The sequence below is a fragment of the Streptopelia decaocto genome (assembly GCF_964273445.1).
Source record: "Streptopelia decaocto genome assembly, chromosome: 17".
Classification (NCBI taxonomy): Eukaryota; Metazoa; Chordata; class Aves; order Columbiformes; family Columbidae; genus Streptopelia; species Streptopelia decaocto.
In genome coordinates, this window is record NC_138672.1 from 3,232,679 (window position 1) to 3,244,710 (window position 12,032).

Sequence of the window (12,032 nt, forward strand, 5' to 3'; positions counted from 1 at the left end):
GGCATTGGAACAGGCTGCCCAGGGCAGTGCTGGAGTCACCATCCCTGGAGGGTTGGACAGACGGACATGAGGTTCTCAGGACATGGGGCAGGGGTGGGGTGGCAGTTGGACTCTCATCTTGTGGGTCTTTTCCAACCAAAATGACTTTATGATTAAAAACTTAGGCCAAATCCTGAGTTCCCTGGGCTTTTGTTGGCACTGCTGCTCCCTCCTGTGCCCCACCACCCCAAATCCTCCTGATTTTACGGAAAGCACCTTGTGCTGCAGTGACAGCCCTGTGGGTGCTAACAAAGCTGTGCTGGGGATGGGGCACCCGCACTGCGAGGGTGCTGGGACAGGCGTGGTGGTAACCCCGACAGCAGACCAGGGTTTCTGGAGCACGTCCCCGGGAGCAGGTGGTGCCCGTGGCCTCTGATGACTCAGAGCAGGAGTCTGACTGCAAAGCAAACAAAGCCATGTGTCCATCTGCCCGCAGAGAGGAGCCAGGAGGCTGCGTGGGGCTGCAGGAGCCACGGGAGGGAGGGTGTTCCTGGGGAGAGCCGATAATAAAGGTGTAAATTGACATCAGGGCTCCTGTTTCCCCCCAGGAGGGGAGGCAGGTGCAGCAGTGTCTGCTCGTCCCTGCGTGTCCCTGGTGTGATTCCCCGGGTGGCAGCGGTTGTGGGGCTGAGGAGCCCTTGGAGGTGTTTATCACCCCCCTTGCGGTATCTTCTGCTTTACTGCAGAGCTGTAAAAGACCTAATTGTTTTGCAATCATGGATTTATGGGCCTGGGCATTAGGAAGGGCCCTTTGGGGTTGGGGAGGATGAAAGCGGCTATTGTGGGACCCTCGGGCCAGGACGGGGGGAGCCGCTGCTGCTCCCCCCGCCCGTCCAGCCCTGGGTGTAGCTAAGACAGACACCTGAGACCTTGTGTGCACTAGGCTGAAAATAACAGAAAAGTGGGAGAAGCTATAAAAGATGATTTTTAAAGTTTTTTTGACAGGAGGACAGAGGGATTCTTTGACTTTTTCCAGGATCTTCTTGCACGGATTTTGTTTAGGTTTGTGGAAGAGTGCTGCTGCTGGGTGCTGTTGTCACAGGACACGGTTTGGGAAATTCATTATCTACTCAATTAGAAACAACTGGTGCTCATTCCCCTCACACAGCTGAGCTGCTGCTATGGCTGGTGGGATAAGTCCAATGGGGTGAGGGTCCAAAGCTGCCGCCTTGGGGGCTCTTGGTACAAATAGCGAAGGGTCTGTGGTCAGGGGGTGTCGATGTACTCTGTCCCCGTGTCACCCCATCATCGTCCCAGCTGTACGGCCGCCTCCGGACGGGCGCCGCCATGATGCCGTACGGCTAGAGGTGCCCCGTGGGGGCCGCCATGCTGCCGCACGCATGTGCAGTGGCCGGCGGAGCGTCTCCATTGAGAAGAATGAGGGGAAAGGGGCGGAGCCAAGGCGTGAGGAGCCGCCGAGGGGGCGGGGCTACGCTCCGGGGCTCCGGCCATGGCCACAGTGGATGCCGAGGTGAGTGAGAGCGGCGGCGTCCATCTGCCCGGGCGGGGGGAAGGAAGATGGGGGAGCGTGGAGTGGTATCGCCCAGGGCCAGGCGGGTTCTGTCGGAGGCCGGGAGGGGGGCCGTGCCCCCGCCGCCCCATGGTTCAGTCCAACTCCTCTGAGGGGAAGAATGTGGGAGCTGCTGCCATTGTGTGTAGGGGGGCCCGGGACTCTGTATAAGTAACACCCCTCCACGGTGAGTCAGTGGTATGGGCCATACAGGTTTCGGGGTTCCCCCCCCAATGGGAGCCAGTGCGTGTGCCGGAGGCGGGGGGAGCGCCATCCATGTTCCGGGGCTCCCCCCATGCGGCGCGGCGCCGGCGCGGCCCCATCCAGAGTCCAGGGCCGGGCGGGCGCGGCGGCGGCCGGGCCCCGCTATGAGCCATGCAGGTTCCCGGGCGGCGCGCACGGCAGCCGTGCGGGGGCAGGCATGAGCCATGCAGGGCCCCGGGCAGCGCGGCGGCCCCGGCCCGGCCCCCAGCCCGCCCCCGGCCCCGGGAGCAGCCCCGGCCCCGCCGCGGGGAGCCCGGAGCCGGCCGGGCCCGCCGCGCTGCCCGGAGCGCCGGCGGCCCCGCCGCGGGGAGCCCCGTGCCGGCCGGCGGGCGGAACCGCCGGCTGTCGGGAGGCGGGAGGTGGCGGAGTTTCCTCGGGAGAGCAGAACTCGGAGTTCTTCCTCAGAAAACTCTCCCAAGTCTCCTCAGAGGCCGAGCGGGCTCGCTTCCCCTCGCCGAGCCGGGGCTGGATCCCCCTTGGCCTCCCCTCGGTGGAAAGAATAAACTCTCCCTCCTCGGAGGGTGGCGGGAGGGCTGCGATGTGCTCTGGTTTATTGCTGTTACCGGTGTAGCGATTTGAAATGCTCAAGGTTTGAGGAAATACTGGAATTGCATCCAAAATCCTCAGGGAAAATGAAGTTGGGCACATAATGACAATTAGCTGTAATTAACCACATCTCTAAGCGTCCCCGAAGAAAACAGCACACAGCTCGACTACCCCGTGAAGTTACCCGAGTGGCACACGGGGCTCCAATACCTGTTGAGTTTGTGGTGTTTCTTTATGCCGGGCTGAAACTTTTTCCCTGGTTTTGTTGGAGTACGTGAACTCTTTCCATAAGCCTTTGCCCCCAGGTACGGATTGCAGCTGCTGAGCCTTCCCACGCACAGAGCGCGGCGGGGCAGTAACACAGGTGTATTGGCACACAAACGGGATCAGAGCTGGGCTGAGCGGATGCTCCATCACTGCGGCACGTACAGGTACCGCTCAGTGTCTCAGAACAGCTCGGTTACACCTCTTGCTGCAGCTTTGTGTGCAATACCGTGCTCAGAGGGTTCCGCTGTCACAGGGAACTGCTGCCCTGCGTGGGGTGAAGTTTGTAGCGCAGCAAAAGCAATACTTTGTAAAGTGTGGCAAAGACAGCTTGGATTTATTACTCAGGTAGGATTCCCACTGGGTATTTTGTCCAAGGCTTTACTTATGCTTTCTGTCCCATCACAACTGCGTCTCAAGGCCTGGTCCTGCCGCTGTTCCCTTTGGAAGAGGATCAGGTGTTAATCTTGCCGTGTGATAGAGGAATGAGCCCTCAGATGCTTCTGTGACTCCATGGTCCAGTTTTGCCTTGGTCCTTCCATGCTTTCTGTGAGGACGGTGTGGCTGTGACCGGGGCAGGAGTTGGCTCATAACTCATCAACTCTCAGTGCACAGGTTTGTCTTAACACTACTTAACACCTTTTATTTTGGGAAGCATCTCCTGGCTGGGGCTGCTCTGCATGCAGAGCATTAAGAAACATTGCTCTTCAAATCAGGCTGTATAGCCACAGATGTTGCTGTGGATTATGGGGAGGGAACGGTGACTCATTTGGAGTTTAATTCCTCCCCTCCCCCATAAATTGTTAAATCTAAGGCCAGATCTGCCTTTGCTTACACCCCTCTGAGGCCGAGGGGAGGAAGTTGGTGTAAATCAGGCTGGAATTTGGAGACTGGAGGAGATGCTCTTTGCTTCCCCAGCGCTGGTGGGGCAAAGCGAGAACTAACACCCCACAAACCGTGGTGTTCTGCCATGTGCAAGGTGGAGCAGAAAGGAGCGATTATTTCACTTGGTCAAGAGAGGTGCAGAGGTGTGTTCCTGGGAGGAGGTGTTTGCTCTGAGCAAAGAGCCGGGCGGGTTGGAAGAGTCTGTGTGTCTGCAGGGAGTGTCCAGGCGCCTCTGCAGGCAAAGTTGTTGGCGGATGGTTAACTCGAGACAAAAGCTTCCAGTACAGAATAGCTTCTTGTCAAATCTTAGTGTGGATCGGTGAGGGGGAATCTCTCTGAGCACCAAGTTCTGAGCTGTGAAATTCTGCGGTTATTCTCTTCTCTGTGCTTTTAGAAATGGTTGAGCTGCCAGGTAAGTAGCCGTGCTGCAAGAACCCTGTCACTGCAGAGCAGCCTGGCTTTGCTGTTGGTTTTCTTGAGCAGGTTTCTTACATCCAGTCCAGTTTGGTGCTTTTTCCTTATTTTAGACTTGCTGTGAATGCAGCACTAAAGGTTAAAGTTTAAGGAACTGAGTTTGTCTTCCTCAGCCAGTTCTATGATAGTGCAGCTTCGTTGAATTTGATGCTGCTACTCCAGTGTTTGCATCAGTTTAGTAAAGAGAATCACCTGCCTTTCCTAAAATGATTGTTTGGTTGAGCTTGAAAAGGGAGGTTTCAAGCCACGGTGTTATGCCTCAGGCTCGTGCTAACCTGGGGAAGGCTGGCGCTAAGCGGGACCTAAGGCGTGTGTGTGGCTTTGAAAGAAGTGCTTCTCCTCAGAAGTCACACTGTGTTTTTAATCTTTTTTTTTTTTTCTTCCTATCTGTTCTGATGTGTAACATCTTTTATTTTCTTGTGGAGATGCAGCTTTGATCTTTAAAGCGAAGAGACGGCGCGCAAGCCGCGCAGAGGAAGGTTTCCCCAGCACCCTCCGCTGAGCCCGGCTCTGCGCCCAGTCCAGCGCCCGGCAGCTCCCTGCGCTTCGGAGGCGAGGACTCAACGGGCTGAGGGTTTTGCAAATCAGGCTTTGATCCTGGCTCTGGGCAGCCCCTCAGTGAGCTCCCGACTGCACGAAGGGGCGACACTCGCGTGGCGTCAGAGCGCGTCCTCCCCTCGGGCCCGGCTGCTGTAACAGGCCGCCGAGCGCCGAGTGAGAATAGGGAAAAACAGGACCTAACGAGCGGTGTCTTTGAGTACACAGATGAGTTCTTCGGTTGCCCACTTTCTGTTTTGCAGGGGATGTGAAATCCAGCGCTTCTTTTGGGCCTGCTGGCCCTTCCTCCTCTCTTTTACTCCTGCCAGCTGGTATCATGAGCGAGGAGAGGGCTTTGCTTTCCCAGGGCTGCCGCTTTTAATACAGAGTCTGTTTCAGGAACCTACGTCGGGAAAACTCGGTGTGTTTTAAACCCCATCATCATTTCTGCTTTGTGAGCTGTGTGGAAGCCTGCAGGACGGGTGTTTTCCTCGGTCTCCTTAGTGCAGCCAGGTACGTTGGTGCTGCATCGACGTGAGAGTGTGAACACAGGCAAAAAATGGTGTTTCCAGGTGTTGTGTTAGATTTCCTCTGGGATACCAGGGTTAGCATAGTTTGCAATGCTTTAGCTGTGTCTTTGCGTAAAGAAAGGAGGTTTATTTTCCCCTCTCTGATACTAGAGACCTAGTAAGGAGGGTTTATAACTTTATCAGTTATGGGCTTTTGCACAAGGGTTACTTTGTTAATATGTTAAAACTGCGAACTTTCCCTCACAACATTTTAGCCTGTGTCAAATGTCATTTAGTTTCTCCCATGCCAGGTGAGCTGTGGGTTGGCAAAGGCCCTTCGGGAACTCATCCTTTTCTTCCATATAGACAAACTTTAAATAATGACAGAATGGGCAAATAAGTCTTCTGAAGTTTTAAGAAAGCTTTTAAAGTGCAGTTCAGTTGTGTTAAGATAACATGGCTGAGCCAACATGACTGAAGAAAGTGTCTGAAGAACGTTTTGTAAGTCAAGGCAGAATTAAAGGTCTGGTTTACACTTTAAAAAAGCTCTTCCAATATAATTATGCTGGTTGGAGACGATGATTTTTCATTTTTCCTTGCTGGAATAGTCATGCTAATAGAAGTTCTTGCTGTGGATGTAGCTGTATTAGTTTAGAGGTGATTTTAGACCAGAGTAGCTTATTTTTTTGCTTTCCAAAGCAGACGCTTGGTCTACATTTGAGAAGTTTTGCCGGCTTAGTTATCTGTCCGCAAATGCAACGAAATTGCTCTCCCCTCCACCATCGCTGTGTCAGCACAAGTCCTGGTCGAGATGCAATTACCAGCAAAAACCCCAACAACAAAAAGAGAAACAAACAAACAAGCAGCTCTTCTGTGGAGGGAAGTGATTGGAGCTGTGCTGGCAGATAGGGCTGGGTGGCCAAACCAGGGAGAAATTGTTCCCCAGATCCAACCTCAACCTCCCCTGGCGCAACTTGAGGCCGTTTCCTCTGCTCCTGGCGCTTGTTCCTGGGGAGCAGAGGCCGACCCCCCCTGGCTCCAAGCTCCTTTCAGGCAGTTCAGAGATCAGAAGGTCTCCCCTCAGCTCCTGTTCTCCAGCTGAACCCCCAGGTCCCTCAGCCGCTCCCATCACACTTGTGCTCCAGCTTCGTTCCCTTCTCTCAACTCGCTCCAGCACCTCAAGGGTTGTCATGAGGGGCCCAAACTGACCCCAGGTTTGGAGTTTTGGCCTCCCCAGTGCCCAGTTCAGTGAAACAATCACTGCCCTGGTCCTGCTGGCCACACTGTTCTTGATGCACGCCAGGATGATTTTTCTCCAGCAAAACAGCTGAGGCAGAGCAGAGCTGCTGCCTGGGGTCACTGGCTCCCAGAAAAGGAGGTAAAGGGGGGGTCACATTTTGTGCAGGACTGCGTGAGGTTCCAGGGGTCTGTTTGATGCTTTGAGACACGTTTTGCTGGAGGTTACCTCCTCTTTGCCTGTTATGGAAGGCACTGAAAGGCTCACCTGGCTGTCTGCGCCTCAGGTGGGTCAGGGGGAAGTGCTGTGAGTCCATCCTCCCCCTGTCCCCTTGGTGACAGCTGGTGGCTGGTTGAGGTGGTGGAAGGGTTTGCTGGCTTAGCTTGGCTGCCAAGCTCTCTCAGATGCATATAAACCCACAATAAACTGTACTTATAAAAGCACTTGATGCTGCTACTTCCGCAGCTAAAATAGAAAGGCTTTCCTACTTTTAATTAAAAACTTTCAGCATAGGCGAAGTATCAAGGACATGCAGCGTATCGTCTTTTAAAGTAGGAAATGTTCTTCTAAGGGGATTCCTGTTTCCTTAAGATCCGGACTGATCCCCACCATTGTCTTACCTCCGTACCAGCTTGTTTTGCCTGAGTTTCCATTTAAGATCAATATTAATAGTTTGTCTCTGTGACACAAACTGCTGACGGGTGCTGAGCCAGGGCTGAGCCGCTCGTGTGTGCAAGGGCCTGGCTTGGGGTGGAGGTGGGATATGAAATATTAAATCCATCCTTTTCAGTGTCATATCTCCAGGGCGAGCTCTCAGGGGCAGTGGTGAGCAGTGTCGGTTTAGGACAGGGGGACGGTGAGCGGGATGGAGTGGGAGAGCAGAAAATTCAGGTCTGCTTCTGTTTGCATACGGATAATCATCCTGCAGACACAGCGCACGGGACAGGGAGGGAAGTTGCAGGTGGTGCAGCTGGTGAGGAAGTAAATCCGGAGCAAGGGAGCGGGGCTGACATGGGTAGACTCAAAATAAAGCCAGGTAAGTGACTTACCTCGTTTGTTAAAGGGGAATTTAAAATGGTGCAAACAGGGATAAAAATAAAGTGATGATAGGTTCCTGGGTCAGGCAGGGCAGCACATGGCCCAGGAGGTGGTTGTGAGCTCGCCGTGGCTGCCGCGTTCAGAACCTGCAGCAGAGGAGCCGGGGACTGAGCAGATGAGGTGAGCACAGATAATAGTGGTGCCCACAGGCTGCACAGCGGCCCCGTCGCCCCTTGTCTGGGGCAAAGTGTCTGAGCCCAGCCCAGGAGGCTTTTGTGATGCTGCAGAAAAACGCATCTGCTTGTGTTTGTCTCGTTGCTGAGGAGCAGAGGAACGTGGTGGTTATTGCTTCTGAGAATGGGGGGCAGGCAGGATGGATGTGGGGGCCTGACCCACCCGTAGGGCTGATGGGGATGGGCATGTGGAGGGAGAATTGCAGTCCAGGTATCCAAACCGCAACTCGCTGTGCTCTGGCCTTGCTTAGGGTAAGAGAAAAGCCTGTGTTGTTCAGAGTGCTACTTCAGATTTTTAATCCATTTTAGAACTCAAGTGTAGATGTGCAGAGAAGTGTTTTAGCATGTTAACTGGCGAAAGGGAGCCGTGGTCTCCCCAGGACTGTTGGCCATAATTTGCTGATGCATTTGAATACAGCCCTGAGTGCTGTGAAATGCATTTTTTTTTCCTCTTTCTTTCCCTTTTTAAGCATGAACTTCTGGATTCTTGAGAATCTCAGCCACCTTCTTCCTCTCTGGTCACACATTTCCAGTCCTTGCAGTTTCAGAGGAAGTTTTAATAGGTAATTTCTCCCAAAGGCTCAAAGCCAGAAGGTGAATTACCCAAATGTTTTATCCAACTTCAGCGGTAATTGGGGATGTTTCATGCTGCTGACCCAGAGCATTCAGAAGCTACAGTCAGGTTCTCTCAAAAATCATAATATTGTTTCAAGAAGTGGGAAATTAAACACGCACACGGTAGGAGACTTAGAGAGGATTAATGGGTTTCAAAATTACATGCTTCACACCGCTGTTGATTTGGGAATTGAAAGTATGCTGCGGTATCAGGAGGTGGTTATTGAAACGTGATGTTCGTCTCTGTCTGGTGAATGAAGATGCCCAAAGGCCTTGGACTCAAAAGCTGTTTTCATTTTTTGGTGCGTTTCTTACGTCCAATGGGGTAGGTAGCAAACTCACACCCTGTCAAATGTGGGTTTATCAGTGTCAAGGAGAGTATCTGTATTTGGGAGATGAAAGCATTAACCATCAGGCTGCGAGCTGGTTTATATGATCCCATCTAGTTGATCTGCAGGTTTGAACATAAACCTCTGTATTACGAGAACGTGAAGCATGAGTATTTTATTAATTGAGGAACATTATTAATATTTGATAGATTAAATCAACGCCCAGAAGGCTTATGCAAAAAGCATCACTGCTGAGCTGGTGACGACAGTATTAGGTGGTGTTAATGGCAAACTCGTTTGTAAACAAGTCAGCTTTGAGTTTTAAATGCTGAGGATCTGTGAATTTCATACATTCGAAATCCTTTGTCCTGTGGATTAGGAAGAGTATTTTCTAGTACTGTTTCAAATTAGTGCTTTAATGCCTCTTTAATATGCAAAGATGATTGTTTATAAGCAGGTGTCCTGTAGGACCTAGAGACATCCCTGGGAATATTTCGCCTTTTTTGCTGCGCTCCGCGGTGCAATAACGCGCGTTCTTTACCGGCGGCCTTGGGATGGGACGTGATATTTGCTTTTGCTGTAGTGCCAGCCCCCGCGGCTCCGGGAGCGTGTGAGAGGTGCGGAACCAGCTGCCTTTTCATCAGCTCGTGCCGCCGGTGAGCAAACAGCCGAGCGCGTTTGCTGAGCATCCATCTGCTTCCATTTCTGAGAATTAGCGCAGCCTCCAGCTTGCACCGTTTGAAAAGGCCAGCGAGGGGGGATCATATGCTGTCTTGGTTATTGCCAGTTTGTTTTTCAGCCACTGCAAGTTGTGTTTCCCATCTTTTTTTAAGATTTAGACCAGGTGTCTGTCACACGCAGTGTATTCCGTGCCTGACTACTGCATTTTTGGGATTTGTCTGCAAGTTTTATGGTCTCCTTCCCATTGAAAGTACCCGTCATACTGGTGATATGGTTATTCTGGGTTTCTACGGGTTTAGCAACTTTTCTCATGCAGCTTTATTTTGATAGCACATTTGTCTTAATTTCTGCCTTTTATTAAAAGATTATTGCTTTGATATCTTCTGAAATCCATGCCTGTAGACTATCCTCACAGAGACTATTTTATAGATGGAATTTATCTTCTGCCCTGCACGACAGCAGCCTGAAATTTTACCCGCTGCTATGGCTGCAAATGTGGGTGCTTGATGCAATTACAAGGTGTGTGTTATGTTACTTTTTGCTGCCGTTTGTCCCGGAGTTTTAGCTCAGGGGCAATAACACACGACACAAAGATCCTCCTCACCCCCAGCCGGCATCTGGGCTTTAAATACAAGTCCCGGTGTGACCCCAAACGCAGCCGGGATGTGGAGGAGAAGCTCCGGAGGTGACGAGGAAAGCGGGAGCTTTGTCAGCTCTGAGCCTTGGCTGGCGCTGGGAAGTTTGACCGGCCAACTTGCTTTTCTCCACCGGGGCCTTTGTTTGCAGCCACGCTTCTGATGAAAGGCAGGACCGGCAGCTCCTCCATTGGCTGCAGGAAACCACCTCCCCGCGCCGCACGAGCCCTGGAACATGCGCCGTGGCCGAGCGCCAGCGTGGATGCGCCTCGGTGGCACAGCCGCCCGGGCGGCTGCGGGCCCCGCGCTCGGCCCCCGCGCTGCCGCTCCTGCCAAAGCAGGGGAACAGCTGGGACAGGGCAATTTCCATTATCTGCACCTACCCGAGACATCTGGCAGCACACGGGGCTGAGCCCGCGGCGCCTCTTTGCTCAGCGAGGAAGCGTCTGGGATATTCCCGGTGAGCTCCCGGGCGCAGGGAGGTTGGATACGGTTCCCCCGCAACGTGCTTGTGATCCAGCAGCACGGCTGAGTCAGCAGCTTGAAGCCGATGCGGGCTCTGCCGGCAGAAATGTGTATTTTGCAGCTGTGGCCAAAGAACCAATTGCAGGAGGCCCTGTCTATGTGTATTTATACATTGGATGTCCAGGGAGGTTCTAAATTCTTTAAATGACAAAAAGTCCACTAGTGGAAGTTGGCGTGGAGCTGCTCCTGATGCAACAGTGTCTGATGTAAAGAGAAATGTAAATGGTGGCAGGAGGCCCCGTGGGTCCCGCGTGTGTTCCCCCATGAGTCGCGTTCCTGAGCTTGCACTGCGCTGGTAACGCTGATGCAGTTGCTGATTGCTGCCGAAGCAGAGAGTCCACACAAGGAGATTAGACAGCAGTCCTTTTCCCTGCTGGGTGCTCATTAACATTTTCTTGCTGATGTATTATTAATTAAGCTAATTTTTATTGCCCTGTAAGTATAGCTGGTGATGCTGTGCAAGCACAAAGCATAGCCTGCTTGTTTCCCGGAGTTTCTGAAGTGTGTGTTGTGCCATGTGCAGAAGGAGAGCATTGGAAAAACTGTCTGTGCAGTTGAATATTGAAGTAAGGTAAATCTCGGGGTTTTGTTTCCTTTTTTCCCCCTCTTATTTAGCAGATGCCCGGCTTTGTGGCTGACTGGGGCTGCTCAATGTGGAGCCATATAAGCAGAGAGCTGTAAATGCCCTCTATGCAGAATTAGCGCAGACAGTTAATAGGACTTAAGTGCAAGGAGAGTTTGCAACATTGACCCGCCATAAGACAGAAGATTACACAGACTAGAGTATTACTTTAAAAAGAGTCTTGGGACCTGATCCAAACCCACAGAAACCGGGGAGGGCTTTGCCGTCAGCTTCCTGCGGGCGGCCGCTCGCAGCGTCCCCGAGCCGTGGGGCGGTCAGCAGCTTGAACAGGAGAATTCAAAGAACCGCCCGGGCAAGGCTGCTTGGCCGAGTCTGATTATGAGATTTAGAACTCGTCCCTGCCGAAAAGCCGCCGTGCCAGAGATTATTTCGTAGTCTGGTTAAATGCCAATGAACTGAAATTCTGCTAATTGGCCTGGCATCGCCATGCCAGTGCTTTGCCTACGGTCGCTGTGAGCAGCCGTACCGGTGCGCCCGTGCACTGTCAGTGAATCTGCCGCGCCAAGGCTGCGCTCGCACCTCGGAACCGGCTGTTTCGGGTCACTTTGGGGTGTGTGTGTTTGGAAGTCCCTTGTTTCGGTGTGTGGGTCTCTGTGGGCTGAGCTCTGCGAGGTGGCTTCATCATCCTACCGCATCCCTCTGTCTCTTTTGTGCTGGTCGTGTCCCCAGGATGGGTGGTGACCGACTCCTACCTTGGCTGTCCCCGTTGAACACTGTGCCTGTGTTCTGCACCCTGTGCTGCTCTCCAGACTCCGTCCCTGGGACAGGCTGCTTGATGTTTTGTTCCCTGTGATGCTTTTCCCATCTGTAATGTTTTTACACAGTCAGAAGAATTGACTTGGTGCTAGAAGCTTTAACTGCAAGTGTCATAGAACTGCAAAATGTTGATTTTTAAATGTCCAGGTTATCTTCATTCAGTAAGAGTTGGCGAGTTACACACGTCAAAATGTTCACTAGTTTCTGTGCTCTGGTTTCTGGCTTCATATGAACTATTTGTAATCAAAGCCAGTATGAATCCAAATGTCCAGCACCTCTTCTTTGGACTTCTGGTAGCAACATTGGACTGTA

At 52.5% G+C, this 12,032-nt stretch overlaps 1 protein-coding gene across 1 annotated transcript in view; it reads left to right on the forward strand.

Moving 5' to 3' along the window:
• The first annotated feature begins 1,461 nt into the window (after positions 1–1,461).
• Positions 1,462–12,032, forward strand: part of EHMT1 (euchromatic histone lysine methyltransferase 1) — a 113,639-nt gene continuing 103,068 nt past the window's right edge. The window contains exon 1 of the mRNA XM_082067653.1: positions 1,462–1,510. Within this exon, the coding sequence (XP_081923779.1) occupies positions 1,490–1,510 (21 nt within the window). The 5' untranslated portion in view covers positions 1,462–1,489. The remainder of the gene's footprint in view (positions 1,511–12,032) is intronic.